This window comes from Bubalus bubalis, chromosome 20 (assembly GCF_019923935.1).
Source record: "Bubalus bubalis isolate 160015118507 breed Murrah chromosome 20, NDDB_SH_1, whole genome shotgun sequence".
Classification (NCBI taxonomy): Eukaryota; Metazoa; Chordata; class Mammalia; order Artiodactyla; family Bovidae; genus Bubalus; species Bubalus bubalis.
Genome location: NC_059176.1, coordinates 49,281,853 through 49,303,794, shown reverse-complemented (window position 1 = coordinate 49,303,794; position 21,942 = coordinate 49,281,853). Strand labels below are relative to the sequence as shown.

The 21,942-nt window shown below is 41.3% G+C and overlaps 1 protein-coding gene across 4 annotated transcripts in view; it reads left to right on the top strand.

Annotated features, from left to right (window-relative positions):
• The window catches only part of FANCI (FA complementation group I), a 63,913-nt gene that overhangs the window by 41,112 nt on the left and 859 nt on the right, over positions 1–21,942 (top strand). For 3 of the 4 annotated variants that reach the window (XM_006058196.3, XM_025271845.2, XM_006058198.3), the window contains 18 exons: positions 3,143–3,244; positions 4,398–4,568; positions 4,645–4,766; positions 5,281–5,445; positions 6,020–6,199; positions 9,569–9,735; positions 10,070–10,146; positions 11,130–11,246; positions 13,351–13,402; positions 14,234–14,361; positions 14,460–14,528; positions 14,714–14,807; positions 15,081–15,268; positions 16,656–16,709; positions 16,790–16,849; positions 19,083–19,151; positions 20,713–20,808; positions 21,112–21,216. In XM_006058196.3, coding sequence (XP_006058258.3) covers positions 3,143–3,244; positions 4,398–4,568; positions 4,645–4,766; positions 5,281–5,445; positions 6,020–6,199; positions 9,569–9,735; positions 10,070–10,146; positions 11,130–11,246; positions 13,351–13,402; positions 14,234–14,361; positions 14,460–14,528; positions 14,714–14,807; positions 15,081–15,268; positions 16,656–16,709; positions 16,790–16,849; positions 19,083–19,151; positions 20,713–20,808; positions 21,112–21,216 — 2,016 coding nt within the window. The remainder of the gene's footprint in view (positions 1–3,142; positions 3,245–4,397; positions 4,569–4,644; positions 4,767–5,280; positions 5,446–6,019; positions 6,200–9,568; positions 9,736–10,069; positions 10,147–11,129; positions 11,247–13,350; positions 13,403–14,233; positions 14,362–14,459; positions 14,529–14,713; positions 14,808–15,080; positions 15,269–16,655; positions 16,710–16,789; positions 16,850–19,082; positions 19,152–20,712; positions 20,809–21,111; positions 21,217–21,942) is intronic. The other variant, XM_006058197.3, reaches the window with a different exon arrangement.

Below are 21,942 nucleotides of genomic sequence, written 5' to 3'. Positions count from 1 at the left end.
ATATTTCAAAGGACCATCAAGATGAGAATTTAGCTGAAGAGTTTCTAATGTGAATAAGACCTTTTTACTCTCAACATTTATTATTAAGCATTTATTTGAATTAGTGAATTCACAAAGTGCAACCATCACCAGTCAATTGAGAACGTTTTATCTTCTCAGAAAAAACCACACCGTTTAGCTAGCCCCCCCTTTAATCTTCCCATCCTTCCTCAAACCTTCTATCCCTAAGCAATCATCAGTCTTATTTTTCTCTCTATAGATTTGCCTATTCTGGACATTTCATATAAATAGAGTCAAACAATGTGTGGTCTTTTATGACTGACTGCTTTTACTTAACATGATGTTTTCAGGGGTCATCCATATTGTAGGGTGCATCAGTCTTTATTCCTTTTTATGGCTAAATAATATTTCATTGTATGATACATATATATATATATATTTTTATTATGTACTAATAGTAATAACAACAGTACTTAATGTTTAGCACTTACAGAGGGGCAAACAATTTATGAATGGTATATGGTGGATGATCTCATTTAGTCCTCACAAAACCCTGTGAAATAACTGCTTAGTTCCATTTTACAGATGTATGTTTTAAGGCTCCAAGAGGTTAAGTAATTTAATTTGCCCAAGGTCTCACAGTTAATAAGTGATGGAGCTAGAATTTGAACTCAGATCTGGCTCAAGAGCCAAAGCATGTGTTTCTCCTATTTGGAGTTGATTAAGTTATTTCAATCTTTAAGTTGATGCTTGTCACCAAATTTGAGAAATATCCGTTCATTATTTCATCAGATTATTTTTTCCTATCCCCTCTTTCTCTCCTTTCCTTCTGGGACTTCAGTGGTATGTATATTGGAATGCCTGATATTGTTCCACAGATCTTGGTTCATTTTTCCTCAATATTTTTACACTGTTTTCTTCAGATTTTATATTTTCTCATAATCTGTCTTCAAGTTTACTTTCTTCTGCCATTTCAGTTCTGTTGTTTACTCTTGAATGCATGTTAAATTTTATCAGATGTTTTTCTGTATCTATTGAGATGACCATATGATTTTTCTCCTTTACTCTGTTACCGTGATGAATTATATTATTTGATCTTTTAAAAAAACATTGCATTCCTAGAATAAACTCAAATTGATTATATTACCTTTTTTATACACTACTGGGTTTTGCTTCCATTTAGGACATACATATATCTGTACAAGAAGGAATGGCCTATAATTTTCATTTTTCATACTGAATGTCTTTGGTTTAGTGTGAGCTTAGTAAAATGATTGGGGATGTTCCCTCTTTTTCTGGTTTTTGTAAAATTTGAAATTTCCTTTATTCCATTTCCCCCCTTACTTGTTTCAAAATTAAACACTTTCTTTAAACTTTCAGCTATATTGTCTAATGATTTGGACAGTCTTAACTCTAAAATAACCCTATATTTGAAGTCATGTGAATTCTAGCCCCAGCTACATTTGGAGACTAACTTATGGTTAGAAAGTCCCTGAGGAGACTTTTCCCCCTTCACCTGAAGTCAGAGGTAGTTAGGTAGGTACATATCCCCCCACTATCTTCCTCCATGTGGTGGATTTATTTTTTAGGTTCATCCACTAAGGATATCTGCTTTTGAGAATTCCAGCTTTCTGTGAAGGTCTCTGATACAATCTCAGATACAATCTAGATACAATCTCTGATACAACCCCATGCGGACCCTAGGCGCTGTCTTTAATTTCATGATTTCTTTTACTTTCCTTTTGTCTTAGCTATCTATTTAATAAATGTATCTATATAAAAATTTTAATGCAGTGTTTTTTATTCTTTACCGTGAGGGTTTCTCTAAACCCTAGCCCACCATTTTGCTATAAATGGGACTTCTCTTCCCCTCTCGCTCTTCCTCCTTTTTTATGCCGTTACTTTGTGCTAATTCTGCTAAAGAAGCTCCATTTGGAAGTGGAGAAATGATTGGAAGGTCTTACACTACTTATCAAAAGTTTTTCAGTGGACCTTGGACCTGATCTTATATAAAATTTATATCTTGTTATATTTTATCTTTCAAACTAATGATCAGTCCATCTACATTTGCACATTAACATGGCAAGTTATGACTGAAAGCAGAGAGCAGTGCTTCCCAATTCAGGTTAGTATGTGGACCAATAAAATTATATAGACTCCAAAAGTTAAAAAGAGGAAAATGGCAATTAACATTTTTTTTTTATGAAAGTATAGTTGATTTGCAGTGTATTTGTTTCTGGTATACAGCAAAGTTATTCAGTTACATATATATTCTTTTTCATTATGAGTTATTACAGTATATTCAATATAATTCCCTGTGCTATACACTGGGATCTTATTTATCTATTTTATATATAATAGTTTGTTTCTGCTAATCCCAAAGTCCTAATTTATCCTTTCCCCACCCCCTTTCCTTTTTGATAACCATAAGTTTGTTTTCTGGGTCTGTGAATCTATTTCTATTTTGTAAATAAGTTTTATTTGTATCATTTTAAAGATTCCACATATAAGTGATATCATATAGTATTTGTCTTTCTCAGTCGACTTCACTTAGTATGGTCATCTCCAGGTCCATCTATTTTTCTGTAAATGGCATCATTTGATTCTTTTTTATGGCTGAGTTAATTAACTTTTTTTGAGCTCTGTTATGTGCTAAATAGTATTTGAAGCTCCTTACGTGTGTTAGCACATTTAATCGTATACAAATGTTTATGCTTATATTAATAATATCCTCATTTCACAGATGAGGAACCAAGACATCTACCTTCCTTGAATTAATAAGTAGTGGTACTGGGATTTTAGATTCAGTCAGTCTGACTCTGGAGCCTCTATTAATAACCAAGCTGTACTGAAAGTGCTTGATAGCCTATACAAATGAAGTAACTGGTGTGAGAGAGCATGGTGTTTTATAGGAGAGGTGATGAAGTGGACTAGGAAAGATGTCAGTCAGTGCACTGCCTGATGCAAGGGCAAAGGAAGGACAGGGTTGAGCCAAAGCAACAGATTTTCCTGCAGTGTTCTTTGGACAGTTGGGAAATAATGTCTTAGAAAGCATTAAACATTAAAGTTGCCATTAGCTTGACCAGTTAAAAAAGTGAAAAGCATTCATGAACCGTGATGTCTTTTTCCTTCCCATACACAGTTGAAACAGTTCTATGAGCCAGAACCTGATGTACTGCCTCCTCTGAAATTAGAAGCTTGTATTCTGACCCAAGGAGATCAGGTCTTTCTACAGGAACCACTGGTGAGCCATTCTTTCCTCCTCCCATAACCATTATTTTTACTCTTAAGTAAAACTAGCAGCCCTATTGATATGGTTGAGCTTCAGAAAGAGATGACTTCTCTGTGAAACACCTGGTACTCCCAGTGAATTTTTACTCTTGATTCTTCCCTGACCCATCACCACCTTGGTTCTGGTGGTGAGATATCTGCATATCAACACTTGACTAATAATCAAGGCATCTATCACTTCTCCCAAAGAGCATTTTACCTCCCATTAATGGCTCTTTGATTGCAAGTACTAAACAGATATACTTTAGAATTGGAAGAAGGAGGTTACCCAGAAGCAGGTGAACCCAGGGGATCTGCTTCATTAGTCTGGAGTGTATGATTTAGGCTGAGCTAGAACTGGCATTCTGTTGAACCTTCAGAGGAACTGGGACAGGTTGGTTTTCTATTCTCATCTAGCCTCAGAAAGACAGGGAAGAAAGAAACTGAAATGCCTGAGTGACTTACAACAGATGTCCTCAGCCTAGGTCAGAGAAGCTATGGTGGTCTCCCAAAGATTCCCTCAACCTAAATCCATATGTTTAGAATAGCCTTTGGGACTATTTGGGAAAGGTGCTGCTGCTGCTGAGTCACTTCAGTCGTGTCTGACTCTGCATGACCCCATAGACAGTAGCCCACCAGGCTCCCCCGTCCCTGGGATTCTCCAGGTAAGAACACTGGAGTGGGCTGCCATTTCCTTCACCAGTGCATGAAAGTGAAAGTGAAGTTGCTCAGTCGTGCCCAACTCAGCGACCCCATGGACTGCAGCCTACCAGGCTCCTCCATCCATGGGATTTTCCAGGCAAAGGTGCTGGAGAGGATTTAATTTCACAACCTGGCTCCTTGGTATTTGTACCAGATCAGAGATAGCACATTTGATGTTACATTCTTAGGTGTCAACTACTTGGAAAGCCACTGTCTTTGGGAAAGGCCAGAAAACAATGCCTCTGTTAGTTCAATTCTTTTTTTCTGTTTTGTTTTGTTTTGTTTTTAACTCCAGATTGACTTAATTTGTGATGCTAATGAATAACTTTATTTAGCCTTATAGATAAGGATTATTTGTCAGTTATCAACAGTTTGATAGGTTATCCTTTAACAAGAATATTCAGTTATTATATTTTCTTCTACAGGATTATCTGCTATGTTGTATTCAACACTGTTTGGCCTGGTATAAGAGCAGAGTGGTACCATTACAGCAAGAAGAAGAGGAGGAGGAAGAGGGGTTCTACCAATACTTAGATGATATGTTGGAGTCGATTACGAATAGAATGATTAAGAGTGAACTAGAAGACTTTGAACTGGTAATTGCTAAGTCTAAGCTGTGTTGAGTAATGGAGGTTTTTAGTAGCTTATTAATTTTTATCTTGTGCCTTTTAGGACAAATCAGCAGACTTTTCTCAGAGCACTGGTATTGGCATCAAAAATAATATCTGCGCTTCTCTTGTTATGGGAATTTGTGAGGTTCTAATAGAATATAATTTCTTCATAAGTAATTTCAGGTAGGGTATACTGTAACTCTACTTGTAGTTCATTTTGTGTGTGGGAGTGTGTTTTCTTAACACTGACAATAGGCTAGGTATGAACAGACTACAGCACATGACACTCTTAGATGGACCTCTAGCCTAAGACCAAACTATGTTCTTTCTACCAGGGAACATCCAAGCACATGCCAAACAGGCTCGTGAATTTTGTCTCTCCATCAGGTTTTACTTTATTGAACATTCCCCAGGCCTTGAACATAACAACCCCTGATTTTAATAGAGAAATTTTGATTGGTGGTAGTAGTAAACTTTCATTCTCTGCAATGACTGATACAAATAAAGGAGGAAAAGAAATGACCCAGATGGGTATTACCGAGGAGTACTGTGTTAATAGTGAAGATCGATTCATTTGTAATATTGGGTCTAAAGTATGACATCTAAAGAAGTATTGTGATTTCCTTATTACTGTTTTGAAAGTAAACCGTAATATTCTGATGCCTGTCCTTGGTGGACTCTTTTTCCTTTTATACAGTAAGACTAAGTTTGAAACAATTCTGAGCTTATTTATGTGTTACAAGAAGCTCTCTGACATTCTTAATGAAAAATCTGGTAAAGGCAAAACGAAAATGGCCAGCCGACCAACCAATAGTTTTTTGTCCATGAAATTTGTGTCTGATCTTCTCACAGCTCTTTTCAGGTAAGGTTCTAACAAAGGGCTTAAAGACAGCCTTAAGGTGAAGGTTAAAAACACCTACTGAGGGTCACTGATATTACCTAGTTTGGATTCACAATTCTTAGCATATATACAGTAAAAAGTAAGTCAAGGGGGTTGTAATTTTCTTGAAAGCAGAACACATAGACATTTAAAGAGATGCTTTGAATTACTAAAGGGAACATCAGAAACAATGAACTAGTGGATGAAAAGATAGGATAGATTCCAAGAAATTAACCTAAGTAGCATGAAAAGGGGGGAAAGAAAAGCTTGAATTTAAAAAAAAAGTGGGGGAGACAACAAAAAAAACATTACAGAAAGTTAACTAAGACTGACCTTTAAATTTCATCAAAGTTAAAGGATTGAGGGAAGAGGGAGAAAGGGAGGTAATACTGAGAATAATATTTGTAGAAAGACAGCCTTGGCAGTGACTCTTGGCATGGGCTGCCTGGAGTCTGTCTGTTAGAACTGGCTGGGTGCTATTGTGAACTGTCCCTAGAAAACGTAATTTCAAGTCCCAGTAGCAGGGGAATCTTTCTGTCTCTTTTTTCCTGTCTAGGGACAGTACCCAGAGTCATGAAGAGAGCCTGTCTGTTCTGAGGTCCAGCAATGAGTTCATGCGCTACGCAGTGAATGTGGCTCTGCAGAAGGTCCAGCAGCTAAAGGAAACAGGGCATGTGAGTGGCCCTGATGGCCAAAACCCAGAGAAGGTCTTTCAGAACCTCTGTGACATAACTCGGTAAGCCCCACACACCCTTAGAGACCTGTTCCACTTGCTGTGGCATCTCCAAGAGAGGAAATCAATGGCGGGGGTGGGGAGAGAAAGGTGGTTTGAAGTTGGGTGGGGAGGAAGGTGGTTTGAAGTTGGGCATACCCAAAGGTGGAAGTGCAGTCACTCACTATGTTGGGGTTTTTTCCTAGTCCTGTTTTGGTGTGGATTGTTGGCCACATATAAAATGTTAATCTAATACCAGGAATAAAAAGGGATATTACATAATGACTAAATAATTCATCAAGCAGACAGAACAGTTTTAAATGTATATGTACTTAACAGCACCTAATAACAGCTTCAGAATACTTAAGGCAAAAATGGTAATACTGAAGGAGAAATACACAAATAATAATCTACCTCTCTCAGTAAACAGTAGAATTAGATAGAAAATCAGAAAGGATGTGGAAGACTCAAACAACACTGTCATCCAGCTTGACTTTAATCAATATTTATAGAACATCAAATAAGTATTTAAGATAGTGAGGTATTGCCAGGATCAGTGGAACAGATGGTTCAGAACTGATCTACACAAGTATGGTCTTTGGACTTTTGACAAAGGTGCTAAGGTAATGGAATGGAGAAAGAAAAGTCTTTTCAAACAGGTGTTTCTGGAACAATTGTACAGGAATATGTGAAAAAATGAAATTAAAAGATGCTCTTTGGAAGAAAAGCTATGCCCAACCTAGACAGCATATTAAAAAGCAGAGACATGACTATGCCAATAAAGATCTGTCTAGTCAAAGCTACGGTTTTTCCAGTAGTCATGTATGGATGTGAGAGTTGAGCTATAAAGAAAGCTGAGTGCCAAAGAATTGATGCTTTTGAATCAATTGATGTGTTGAAGAAGACTCTTGAGAGTCCCTTGGACTGCAAGATCAAACCAGTCCATCCTAAAGGAAACCAGTCCTGAATATCCATTGGAAGGACTGATGCTGAAGCTGAAACTCCAATACTTTGGCCATCTGATGTGAAGAACTGACTCATTTGAAAAGACCCTGATACTGGGAAAGATTGAAGGCAGGAGGAGAAGGGGAAGACAGGATGTGATGCTTGGATGGCATCACCTACTTGATGGATATGAATTTGCACAAGCTCTGGGAGTTGGTGATGGACAGGGAAGCCTGGCATGCTTCGATCCATGGGGTCACAAGAGTCAGACACGACTGAGCGACTGATGTGAAAAAAAATTGAACTTTGATCCATTTCTCATGTTATAACTAAATATTGAAATGAATCAGAGGCATAAGTATAAAACCAAATATTGTAAAACATCTAGAAGACAGAAAAACCTTTACAACCTTGTTTTAGGTAAAAAATTTCCTAGGTATAATACGAGAAGCACAATCAATATTTCTTAAAAATTTAACTCTGTTCCTTGAAAAACATTCCTAAGGAAATTTAAAGACAAGCCACAAATTAACAGGAAATATTTGCAAAACACGTGTCTGATGATGTACTGATAACCAGAGTATATAAAGAACTCAAACTTGTTAAGAAAACAATCAAATTGAGAAAATGGATAAAGTGTTTTAACAGACACTTTACCAAATAAGATATATAGATGGCAAATAAGAACATGAAAGGGTGATCAACATAATTAGTCACTAGGTTAGTGCAAATTAAAATCACAATGAGATATCACTAAACACCTAACTTTTTTTCTTTTTAAAATTTACTTATTTGTTTTAATTGGAGGCGAATTACTTTACAATATTGTGGTGGTTTGCCATACATTCACATGAATCAGCCATGAGTGTACATGTGTTCCCCATCCTGAACCGCCGCCCCTCCCCCCATCCCATCCCTCAGGGTCATCCCAGTGCACCAGCCCTGAGCACCCTGTCTCATGCATCGAACCTGGACGGGTGATCTATTTCACATATGATAATACATATGATTCAATGCTGTTCTCTCAAATCATCCCACCCTTGCCTTCTCCCACAGAGTTCAAAAGTCTTTCTTTATATCTGTATCTTTTTTGCTGTTTCACATATAGGGTCACTGTTACCATCTTTCTAAATTCCATATATATGCGTTAATATACTGGATTGGTGTTTTTCTTTCTGACTGACTTCACTCTATAATAGGCTCCAGTTTCATCCACCTCATTAGAACTGATTCAAATGCATTCTTTTTAATAGCTGAATAATATTCCATTGTGTATATGTACCACAGCTTTCTTATCCATTTGTCTGCTGATGGACATCTAGGTTGTTTCTTTGTCCTGGCTGTTGTAAACAGTGCTGCGATGAACATTGGGGTACACGTGTCTCTTTCAATTCTGGTTTCCTCGATGTAAACACCTATTAAAATGCCTAAAAGTTTAGATTGACTATGCCAAAATGTTGTCATGGATGTGGAAGAATTTAAACTCCTTGTTTTTTGGTTTTTAATGTTTATTTATGTATTTATTTTTGGCTACCCTGGGTCTTCTTGCTGTGCGGGCTTTTCTCTAATTGAGTGAGTGGGGGCTACTCTAGTTGAGGTGCACGGGCTTCTCGTTGCCGTGGCTTCTCATGTTGCAGAGGACGGGCTCTTGAGTGCACAGGCTTCAGTAGTTGCGGCTCCGGGCTCTAGAGCACAGGCTCAAGTAGTTAGGTGCTCCACTGTATGTAGAATCTTCTAAGATCAGGGATCAAACCCAGGTCTCCTGATTGGTAGGTGGATTCTTTACCACTAAGCCTCCAGGGATGCCCAGAATTTAAACTCTGATACACTGTTGACATAAATGTAAAATGCTGCAGCCACTTTGGAAAATAATTTGTCAATTTCTTAAAAAGTTAAGCACACACCTATCTTACGATACACCCATTCCACTCTTAGCTATTTACCTGAAAGAAATGAAAGCAGATGTTCTTATAAAAGTTTGTATATAGTAGTTTTATCTGTAATAGCAAAATCTGGAAACAACCTAAAGATGATAAATCGGTGACTATGCAATCTGTGGCACATTCATACCACATACTGCTCAGCAGTGAAATGCGACAGGCGGCCAGTACGTGCAGCAACATAGGTGAACCTCAGAGCTACATGCTGTTAGCAAAGCCGACTTTAAAAGCTACAGAATGAATGATACCATTTTTATATGATAGTTTGTAAATTGTAAAACCGCTGGGACAGGAAACAGATCGGTGGTTGCCTGGGAAATCAAAGAGAAAGAACTGACTGCAAAGGAGCACATGAGAACTTTTGGGGTGATGGAAATACCTAGATTGAGGGGGATGAGTACACAACTGTGGAAGGGAGTCAGCAGAGCCATACAGTTACAGGATGGGAATTTTACTGTATGTAAATTGTATCTCAGTGAACTTGACTTTAAAAATCACTTTTCCCCAGGGTCTTGCTTTGGAGATACACTTCAATCCCTACCTCAGTGGAAGAGTCGGGAAAGAGAGAGAAAGGAAAGAACATCTCACTGATGTGCTTGGAGGGCATACAGAAGATACTCGGTGCCGTGCAGCAGTTATACCAGCCGAAGTGTCATCAGTTTCTCAAGGCTCTGGGTGGGCATTTCAGTTTTGATAACTTGGCTCGATCTGAGTTTCTCTTTCTCAACCAAACCTCTCGATTCCAGTTGTTAGCCCAGCAGAGGACACCTGCGAAGAGTCCCAGTGTGGCCAAGGAGTGACATCTAGTGGATTCAGAATTGGCACTTACTGGATTCCATTTAACCACAGATGGGACTGGGAAACTGAATATAGCCTTAACAAGCTGCTGAATGTTAGGAATATAATTAAAGCTGCCTCCAGGCTTTTTTGGCCTCCTAAAATTTTAGCTTGGCAAAAAAAAAAAACCAAGCCCCTTTCAAAGCAGATAGCATTCTTTTCCTTTTCCTAGATGCCACAGATAAGGAGGAAGAAGAGGAGGAAGTCAGTGTCAGTGAGAGAGCAGCTTTCCAGATCCGGCAGTTTCAGGTGAGACACCTAGGAGACTGCTGTGAGGGTCCTCAGAAAGGGACTGTTAGCAGGCCAGCTGGGAACAGGCAGACCGTCCACAAGTAGGACAGCAGTTTTTCCTGGGTCATCATTCAAGCAACTTGACAGCTCTGAGAATGAAAGGTAATGCATTTAAAAGCATCATTCCAGGAGGGATGTGTGTCAAGCCACCCCAGTCTACAGCACTCATTGCCTCTAAGAATCACTGAGCTGGTATTATACAAAGAGCTGGCCAGGAGCCCACTCGTGCAGGGAGTGTAACTTGGCTTTGTCTGTCAGATGGTTCTAACCACTAGTTGTCACGTATCAGGATCTTTTATCCCAGAGGATTTCTTTAATGTTCCTATCATGTGCCAGGAACTGTTCAGGTGCTGAAGTTCTAGCAAGAAATAAGAGACAAAACCCTACCCTCACAGAGCTTACGTAGTGGGAAGAGACTGACGGACCAAAGACAGTGTTTTGGGTGGTGAGAGAGGAACAGAGAAAAAGGAAATGGAAAACGTGTAGGGAATGCCAGTGCTGGGGTATGGTCTAGCCCTCAGGTCAGTGAATGGGCCTCAGGAAGTTGTGAACCACCCAGACCTGGGTGCACTGGAATTCTGTGGCGATCAGTAGCTGGGACACAGCACTTTGATTGGGCCTGTGTTCTGTCCCTTGTTAGGGAACTAAGATCCCACAAGCTGTGTGGTGCAGCCTAAAATAAAACTGGGTGCACAGTTCATTCCTAATGTACATGTGGCAGGGGTTTGAGGCGTCCATAGCACTCAAGAGAACACTCAGACGTCTGATCACAAAAGGGTAGGAGACTACCTGCTCGATCCAGGTCTTATTTCCAGATTTTATCCTCTTGGATTTTTGGTGTTTTTGAGTCATTTCTGTCCCAGCCTTAGGAATCTCTGGCTGGATGTCTCTTCTCTTTGCTAGTATCATGTCTGCTAATGTTTCTGTGTGTCCTTTCTCAGAGGTCCTTGTTGAATTTACTTAGCAGCCAAGAGGAAGACTTTAAGAGCAAAGAAGCCCTGCTTCTGGCCACTGTTCTCACCAGCTTGTCCAAGCTGCTGAAGCCCATCTCTGCTGAGGTATGAGCACCAATCAGTCCCACTCTGCATCCCCCAGAAGGCCAGAATACTACATCTTACAGTGTACAACTAAATGTCTTCTTGAAATCTGGCTTATTTAAAATCATGTATCCAGTTATGCTCCTGAATTAATATAAGATCTGTAAGATGTACCTCCACCCACCCCTGCCCCGTACATAGTGTTTCTACCATGACGTAGTTACTGCTTTTGTTTATTTGGCCACTGTCAAGGGTAAACAATAAGCACTGTAAAAAAAAAAAAAAGTCTTGTTTATCTGTGGGGCCTTCAACCTTCTTGTGTTTCCCTACCTCCTTCTAAGATGAAAGTATGTTAATTATCAAGGTAGCTGACATTTAGCAGTTAACTTTCTCATCAAAATTAGCTGATTCTGAGTTTGGGGGATATTCAACAAAAAGTGATAAGTCAGAAAGCATGTTTATAGTCCTAAAAGAGAATCTGTTCTATCCAGATAGATTTTAGGTATATGTGCTTGGGTTTGCATGTATACACGAAGAATATATGTACCCACATGAGCATTCACACATGTGAAATAAGAGAAGCCATATTCTGTGGGTCTGTTCCATTTAGGAGTAATTTCCCTAAAGGATGATAAAGAGAGTCCTTGAGACTAGGGCTGTGTGGTCCTCCCACATCTATTTCCTGACCTGTGGGGAGACAAGTTGAGAGTGCTGAGGTGCAGGCCTCCTTGTGTAAGCCCTTGCTTTTAGGAAGAGCTAGCTGGACTATAGCCTGGTATGTTACGACATTTGAGCACTGAAAAAGCAGACTTCATTTTCTTGTTGTCCTAGTTCCAGGTAGCCCAAAGAAAATCCCCATTGCTACTTATTTCATCCTAGATCGGAACAACGCATCCCCACTTTACTTTCAGCTTCATTCTTTCATATTGCTACTTTTGCTGCAAGGAGCCCAAGACTAGGAAAGAAACACAGGGAATTGGAACATGGGGACAGTTGAAGGAAAATAGATTTGGAAAGGCTAACATAAAGAAGAAATTTTTAAAATTTTACCACCCCCTCATAATTTCAGGTAGTGTGTCTAAAATTTTTTAATTTAACTTTGAATGGGTAATAAAGTTCAATGATTTGAAAACCAGACATTATAAAAAAATTTGCAGGAAATGGTCACCTTTCTATCCGTGTCCTCCATCTGTTCAGTTCTTCTTCCCCAGTAGGTAAATATCTTCTAGTGTCTTGTGTAAAGAGTTCTTTTATTCCTGTACAGCAATATGAATATAGCTTCTTAGACCCAACCCTACCCTCTTCACACAAAAGTTTTTTCAGCATCCTGCTTTATTTATTTATTACATTTAACACTGTATTCTGGACATCTGTATTCTACAGTAATCACTGTATTCTGGAAAATATTTTTATATCAGTTCACAGAGAATTTTCATTTAGCCTCTGAAGTTTTTTTCCCTGACAGATCAAAACCTGAATTCTTACTGGTCATTTTACCTTTAAACATCACTGCGTTTCAGTGTCTGGGCGGCTGGAAGCCTATCCCAAATAACTGCTGAAGCAGAAAGCTGAGTGTGTGTCTAGCGAAACATGACCTACTAGTCCAAGGCCTTAAGCTTCCCCAACTCTTTTCTTTTGCCCCTTTTCTTTTTTTTTCCCCTGCTCCCTTTTAACCTCCTATGGCCTCTTGGTTCCTAAAGGCTAATTTGACTGTCACTGTGGCCAGGATCTTATTCTCCTATGCCTCTATTAGCTTACTATCCTTAAAGATGTCTCAGATGCAGAGAGTGCTGGGCATGGGAAGAGGAAGAAGGGCACTTTAGCCCCAAACTGTGGTGGGAGGGGCCAGGGAAGCTCAAATAACAGCCCAGACCCCAGGACCTTTGGCCCTTAATGAGGGCATTTGAGAATTGAATCATAGGCTATATTTAAGAAAAGAATCAGTAATTCAGCTCATAACTTTGGACTTACTTTTATGCTGTTTTTCAGTAGAGTACCACTTTAGATCCATGCACATGTTTTAGCAGGTGATTTGTTTATACTTGGAAAGGCCTAGAGCTCTCTCAGTCTGATAGCACCTAGGTCTGTCTTTTGAATGTTTCTATAATATCCGAATGATCTCTAGTTTGTGCAGATGTTATCCTGGACATCTAAGATTTGCACGGAAAACAGTTGTGGTAAGTTTCCTGCCATATTTCCTTTTTTGGGTTTATATAAAATCATCAGCACCAAACAACATTTAGAAAATTACACATTCACTGGAGTATCCAAAACTTCAAATACACAAAACCAGTCCCAAGGGTTGGTAAGAATACAGTGCAGTTGACCCTCTCATTCACTGCTGCTGGAGGTGTCAGTTGGTATAACCACTCTGGAAAATTGTTTAGCAATACTTAACTACTAAAATTAAACATAGGCTTACGATCAAGCAGTTCCACTCCCAGCATAAGCAGGTGGGAAAATTCTCACAGCAGTACTGTTCTAATAGGCGAAGCCAAACCCAGACGTCTGTCAGCAGTCGAATGGGTCGAGGGGTTGCGCTGTGTGCGCGCAATGGGACACTGTACGGCAGTGGGCGTGAACAGACTCCACTGACACGTGACCTGGAGGGGTCCGGCGCACACGACACTCAGCAGGTGGCAGACACAGACAGAGTACTTACTGCATGGTGCTACTTAGATACAGTTCAAAATCGGACAGAACTCGATGTGAGGTTACAAGGCAGAATGACAGTTTCCTTGGTGAGGGGAGGGGTGTCCTGGGGTGCTGATATTTCTTGACCCGTATGCTAGTTATATGATGATAGTGACTAATAAATGGGAAACATCCCCCTCATTTGCACCTGTGGGTCGAAGTGTACCTTTGTGGGCCAGCCGCCTGGGTTGGAGTGTGTGCAGCATGGGGATGTTGTGCCTGAAACGACAGGCTAGCATTCCAGCCAGGCCACCCCCACCTGCTACAGGACTGACTTTGGTTATAACTGAATTTTCTTTCCTTCCTACTCCTAGAGGATGCCTCCTTCTGCAAGGGCATGCTGAGTTTGCTCTTCAACCTCCATGTTTCGTGTAAGAGTCCTGTTGGTCTGCTGCGTGACTTGTCCCAGGATATCCATGGACATCTTGGAGACATAGACGAGGTACTGTAGTGAGCCTTCAGTATGGCGGCTGAGTTGGGAGTAGAGGCCAGGGGAACAGCCTTACTGTCATTACATCTCACCTCTCTTTCCGTTCCCAGGATGTGGAAGTGGAGAAAACAAACAACTTTGCATTGGTGAATTTGAAAACAGCTGCCCCTACTGTCTGTGTAAGTGTTGATCCCTGGCACTTGGGAAATAGCCTTGTCATCCCTTCCATTTTATTCCCTGTGAGGAGTGAATTACAGTGGCTCAAGTCCTGAGGCCTGTAACCCGCCCACTGGTGGCCGTGGCTATCATGTTACACCAGCAGCTGTGTGCAGTGAGCCATGCCAGGCGTTTTTTTCTTTCACAGCTGCTTGTTCTGAGTAAAGCTGAGAAGGTCCTAGAAGAAGTGGACTGGCTGATCACCAAGCTTAAGGGACAAGCAAATCAAAAAGTCATACCAGGTAACATGAGTTGAGGGAGGGGTTCCAGGAATTGTGATCAAAGCAAAGCCAACTAAAACCGGAACTGGAGGAGACATAAAGGCAGAGCCCCTGAGCTCTGTTTGTTTGTGCTAGACTTCCAAAGCAATGAAAGTAGAAGATATAGTTATTAATGTGTTCTGCATCCAGACTTCCTAGTTAATGATGTTTAGTTGGTTTCTAAATCTCTTTGACTTGAACTAGAAAATAAGGTCAGTTGGGTTTGAATGTGCTAATAACTTCACTTCCTTTCAGAAGAGGCCTCTTCTCAGGCAGCCCTAACAAACCGTCCCATGGAGAAAAGCACCATCATACAGTTGGGAACTCTGCTTACATTTTTCCACGAGCTGGTGCAGACAGCCCTGCCATCAGGCAGCTGTGTGGACACTCTGTTAAAGGACCTTTGCAAAATGTACACCACTCTTACAGCACTTGTCAAATATGTGAGTATCGCAGAGTCGGTCACCACCATCATTCTGCCCCACCCAGCCAGGACACACCCCAGTGCAGAGCCAGCGTCTACATCTCTGCAAGTCACAGTTTGACCAGTAGATGGCAGGTGACTCCACAGGCCTGGAAATAACAGTTGAGGCATAATTCTAAATCTGTTTTTAGAGCCCCATATTTCATTAGCATATGAGTATGTTGCTCATATGATTGAGTATAATGAATGTAAATGCCTCTTAATTGAGTGTAATTGAGTGTAAATGCCTTTTCAAACACCTTCTAAGACTCAGTCTAAACTTTAGCTATAGAATTTAATCTGATTCCAATTACACAAAAAATTAGACAATTTCAGACCAGTCTGGACACCGAAAGGGTATTTGTCCTATAACAAGTAGGTGTTAAATGCCTCACAGGTCAGGTACATGAGTAGGGAATAAGTTTATTTTTTGAAAATACAAGGTATACTTGCCCTGAGTTTAAGTTAATGCTTTTTAGTATCCGTTAACAAGAAACTTTTTTTGTATTTGCAGTATTTTGATTCTCAGCAGACGTTCAAGAGTGCTAGGAACTACGTAATTTAGTTCCGATTCTAGCAATGACCCACATTACTTAGGAAGGCACAGACAACCCAAGAAAGATGGTGGACCGCCTCACACCATGTACCCAAACAGCAGCGCTGCCATTTCTGAGAAGGTGCAGCTCTGGCTGTAGTGTGTGGCTAACTAGCTTCTGTGGTAGAAATACTGAGAACCTCTATAATCTTTATTGGCTTTTTCTAAAAGAAAAACAGCAAAGTCATTGGCTTTCTAGATGCAGGGACTATCACCCTGAAGGATTTTTAAAGCAATAAATGGAACAAGTCAGAAACTGAAATCTTTCATTGCCTCCTGTCTGGGAAGCTTTGGAGCTTAGGGGAGGGAAAAAAGGAAGCCTGGAGTCTTAAGATTCTGCACGAATCTGGGTAGCTTATTTTCTTTTCCTCTCTCCAGCCAGAGCAATAGTCATACACCATGTGCTTACTGAGTCACTACCTGTAGTTTCATGGGACATCTGTGTAGGAATAGCATTCCAAATCTGGATTCCCAGGTGGCTCAGTGATAATCTGCCTGCCAATGCAGGAAACGTACGAGATGCGGGTTCAATCCCTGGGTTGGAAAGTATCCCCCGGAGTAGGTAATGACAACCCACTCTGGTATTCTTGCCTGGGAAATCCCATGGACGGCGGAGCCTGGTGGGCGACAGTCCATAGGGTCACAGAGTTGGACATGACTGAGTATGCATGCATGCAAGATTCCAACACTTTTCCCTAGAACTTTATGAAACCTTTGAGAGAAGTGGGTGTCCTGCCGTTGCCTAATACTGAATCTTGGAATCTTTTGTTAGTATCTCCAGGTGTATCAGCCCTCCACAGGAATTCCGAAAAATATGGAAAAACTGGTGAGTTGAGAATGCCTTTCCTAGGAATGGGGAAAGCATCTTATTCCTACAGTTATTGAATTCTTTCTCCTTTGCTGCAGGTGAAGCTGTCTGGTTCACATCTGACTCCTCTGTGCTATTCGTTTATTTCTTATGTACAGGTAAGTGATTGTCTGTATCACAGTGTATCTTCAAGTGAGAAAGGACTCCTTGTATTCCCAGGGGACTGATCACTAAGTTTGATTTAGAGAGAAAAAGCGTTTGGTATGCTTGTACTTGGAGCAGAGGAGAAACATGCATCCTTAGGCTCAGTGACTTGGTTTATTTCTGGGTGATTCCAAACCCACTCCTTTGGGAATGTGAGTGAAGTAGTGGCAGGCATGGTGAGGATAAATGAGGTAACTTGTGGAAAGTGCTTAACACAACGCCAGGCAGGTGTTCTCTAAATATTTGCTGTTCCAATAAAATGAACATGACTTTAGAGCGTCATTTCCCAAGCTGTCAGACATAAGGCCCAAAACAGAAAGGTTAAGATTCCGAGCTTCTGATACAGGGGGCGTGGGTTTGATCACTGGTTGGGGAACTAATATCCCACGTGCTGTGTGGTACGGCCAGAAAAAGGGGCAAAGCTGAGGTTCGAACTGGGTTCGTTGACTCCATGACAGTGGTCTGCAAACTTTCTGCCAAGGGCCAGATGGTAAGTGCTTTGGGTTTTGCAGGCCATAGAGTCACTGTCACAACTCAGCTCTGCCGTTGTAGAGTAAAAGCAGCCATAGTCAGTATGCAATGAAGGAGCTTGGCTGTGTTCAGTGAAACTTCTGAAAAACAAGCAGGAGCTGGATTTGGCCTCTGCGTTGTAGTTGGCCAGCCCCTGCTCTGGAGCCATACTTGACACTCACTGACTTGTAAAATGCTGGGAGGTTTGGGGTTTTGTGTGTGACCCATTCTCAAGCTTTTCTTATCACTAGGCACCTTCTAGACTATCTTTTTTTCTACATTACACAAAAACTGGTTTATATATTCTTCCTTGGATATTTCTCGCCTTCTCAATCTGTGTTTGACTTAAAGGCTTATTTGACAAATCAGCTGATCCACAGGCACTTTTTGTCTTTGTGAGATGTGCTTAAATGAGTCAAGAGCCCAAGGTTCCATTAACTCTCTCCAGCTTTTATCTAGAAATCTGGATTGCATTTGCCACATCTTTCAAAGAGCTGCTTATTCTCTTTTAGCTCCTTTTTTCCCATAGCCTTGGATCTCAGTGAGAAGAAAGCAGTGAAAGCCATTGCTCCAAAACCGGTAGCTTAGCATCCTGCTGAGGACTGTATACCTTTAAAAGATACTTCTCTTCCCACTACAGTTTTAGTCCTGCCTGAATCAGCAGAAACAGGCCGTAGCTGGGATTGATTTAGGGAGTTTCAACAAGGTCCCATCTGGGGTACAACTTTTAGGAAGATGGCTCACTTCCCATTTGGTCACATGAGTTCTACTACCTGTGCCGCTTCTCTGCCCCCCCACAAAGTATTCACCCTCCACCCTGCCTTCCAGGGCCAAACGTAAGTTTCTTCACACCAGCATCTCTGGGATCCCTACATTTTCTTATTTTCCAGAACATGCCATGTGGACCAAGCCTCCTCTCTCTCACATGGCTTGTAGTAGTGTGATTCTCTCCGTTTGCAGGCCTCTGTTTTTAACTGTTAGTTGTCCCATGGGCCGTGGTCTGTCATTCCTAGAGGGCACAGAACTCCCCTTCAAGTAAAGGGTTCCTGTTTGTGTGCCTCACACTTGGGTGGTCCCTGCCTCACGTGTCCCTTTTCTCCTCCCTTATCAGAATCCTGTACTTCTTGGTCCCCTTCTTGATTCTTCCTTTCTCCAGGAGCCCTTTATTGTGATTATCTGCAACATACGGAAACAAAGTGTTTCTATGACCTTTAAACATTCCTGGAGCCTGTAACCACTTGTCATGTGAGACACATGGCTCTGAGAGCAACCTCTCCAGCTTCCTGTCTTTTCTCTAGCCCTTTTAGCGAACATCCCAGTAGGGAACACCTAGTCCTACTCCCCCCTTGACAGTACTTTTGTAGCTCACGAGTCCCTTGGCTGCCCTAGTGTTAATAACGGTGGGTTCTAACCTCACTTCCCTGTGATAGACCCATCCAAGAGCAAGACTGTAAATCTCCCAACAACAAAAAGCGGGAAGATATCTGAGGATTATAAAGTATCCCAGAATGTTTCCCATTGCCCAGCATCTGCTTCAGGAAAATCTCTTCACCCAGACTTGGCCCCCTAAGAGTTCTCCCGTTATCGCTATAATCATCGTATTAGAAAATTACCACTAGCCTGGTAGCGCTACAGAAAAACCTTCAGGAATGAGAGAACTTGTTTCCTTTTCTTTAGAACAAGCACAGTAGGAGCCTAAAATGTACCAGAGAAAAGGAGAAAACCGCTGCTGGCCCCACAGCCATGGTAAGTTGCTGACAGTGACCAAGACGTGGCCACTGGGAACTCCCTGGTGGTCCAGTGGTTGGGACTCTGCGCTTCCACTGCAGGGGGGCACCAGTTTGATCCCTGGTCAAGGAACTAGGATCCTGCATGCCATGCAGTACAGCCAAAAAAAAAAAAGGTTGCTGATGAACCTTGAAAATACGTTAAGTAAAAGAAGCCAATCGGACAAAGACTACGTGTTATATGAATCCATTTATATAAAATGCCCAGAAAAGGCAAATCTAAAAAGATTAGTGGTTGCCTGGAACTGGGGAGCAGGAGTGGTTAGGGGGATGTTAGAGAAACTGGGAAGGTGCCTGCTAAAATGGGTATAGGATTTCTTGTGCAGGTGGGGTGTGTGAAAATGTTGTAAAATTATGGTGATGGTTGTACAACTCTGTGAATGCACAAAGAAACACACACAAAAAAGTATGCAGAATAATGGGTAAACTGGTTGGTATGTGAATTACATCTCAGTAAAGCTGGAGAAAATATGCTTGTTTGTGTATGGCTGCTTCTCAGCTCATGGACATTGTTCAGATGGTACATCTTTTTCCTCTGTATATGCTCTATTCAGGAAGTACCAGGAAATCTTGAACTCTTCAAAATTAGAAATAGCTTAGGATAACCACTGGGAAGGAGCTGATTTTAGGAAAAGATAGTGAGTGCAAAAGGTGCCCCTTAAAGGATGTGTAAGATTGGTGCCGGAAAGTGGGTTCTCCAGGGCACTGCTGGCAAAGTAAGAATTGAGTCCTCTCTCAAGGGGAACATTTAGCAATAACTGTTCACATGCACCAGTCTTTAATGCAGCAATTCTACTTGTAGAATCTCTCTATTGTAATATTGTAGAATATCTCTATTGTAAAGGCTTGTGTATATTCAGTCCTAGTAATGTTGTAAGTAAAAGTGAAATATTGGGAAAACTAGGATGCCCACAATAGAGGGCTGGCTTTTATAGTATATTTATACTGTAGAACAAACTATGCAGACATGAAAAAATACAAAGCTAAATGTTCAGATATAGAATTCTAAGATAATGTTAAAGAAAAAAAAAGATGAGAACAGTGTCTTCATTTGTAGTTTAAAAAATATAAAAACATGTCTATATGCATAAGAAACATATGGAAGGATCTACAAGCTACAATTCAAGTTGAAGGGAGAGAGAATCGTAGCTATGAAAATGCATCTGTAGACTAGAGCGGTAACAGAGCCAGTGCAGAGGGGCTCATCATCACAAGAATCCCAAGTCAGAGAGGCAGCCAGACACCCACATACGGCCCTTCCCTCAGCCAGCCTCTAGAAAACACAGGTCTAGGAATTACAAGTAGAAGGATTAATTGCCATCTCCATTAGCATTTAGGTCCTTTGATGAAACTGAACTGTCAAAAAAAATCTTAATGACTGGTGTATAAGTAAAACTGCATTTCATTGGAAGTTAGACTATCTTTCCTTCAAAGGCACGAGCAGTTCTGCTACAGGCAGTTTCAGAGCACTTTACCACCCCTGAACCCCAAATTTAGGTCTTCTCTTCTTTGCCCTGTAGGCCAGAGCTCTTCGGGAAACCAGGCCAATTCCTAATCTCATCTTTGCCATTGAACAGTATGAAAAATTTCTCATCCACCTTTCTAAGAGGTCAAAGGTAAGCATATTCTGTAATTTTTCTACTGATTTCCACTTAGCCTGTGAGGGGACCTGGCAAACTGAAGCAACACAACTGCACGGGGAAGGGGGGGCGGGGGGGGGCGGCGACTGCGTTTCTTTTCTTTGCTATTTCTGATCTGATGGCCTGAAGCCAAACACTGACACAGGGGACCTGATGTGAAGTCTAGTGGGTGTGTACTTGCTTCTCCAGGAACTAAAGGGTTTATCTGGGATGGCTGAGGCAGCCCTGGGCAGGTTTTACTGGTAGCAAACTGTGCCTGTGTTTACAATTCTGTCCCAGGTGAACCTGATGAAGCATATAAAGCTCAGCACCTCACGAGACTTCAAGATCAAGGGAAACATCCTGGACGTGGTTCTTCGGCAGGAGGAGGATGAAAATGAAGAGGTCAGTGCCTGCTTGGACTGGAGTGCAGCAGGCTTCCGCTGCCCTCCTGGCTGGTTGTCAGTAGCCTGTCAGGGAGCAGCCACAGAGAAAGGGCCAAAAGGTGGTCAAAGACGAAACTAAGCATTCTCAAGAGAAAGGTTGTAAACGGTGAACTACCCCCAGAGTTTCCTAGGCTTGTATACTTTTAGGCTGGACATTTCCAGAAAGGGAATGTTGAAAACAAGGTCTTACTGTGGGTCTTCTCCCCATAACCTTTTAAACCATTGGAAAATGCTAAGCAGTCTGGCTCAGAATCCAGTTTTCCCCTCTTCTGCCATGCTCTCATTCAAAGTAGGGCCACTACTCTGAATGAGGGTCAGCACATTTCTTAGCCTCCTTTCCCCTCTGCTGAGACTAAAGGGAGAGAAACAGCATGCCGTGAGCCCTATAGCATCTCTGAAGCAGAAATCAGTGTTTCCTTACCTCTGGTGCCCAGAATTTCTATCACCTTACATATATCCAAGATAAACTGGAAGTTTACATCAACCACCCTGGATTTCTAGCTTCTCAAAAAATTCTGAATCTACATTCTTCCATTACCACACTCTAAGCCATAATACACCTGGCCCTGTCCACTGCCTCTGCCTACCTGGCATTTGAGTTCAGGGGAGTTCTGCAGCATCTTGATGCCCCTTCTCTGTCACCGTGTTCCCTGCGTCATTACAGATGTCCAAAGGGAAGGAGTCA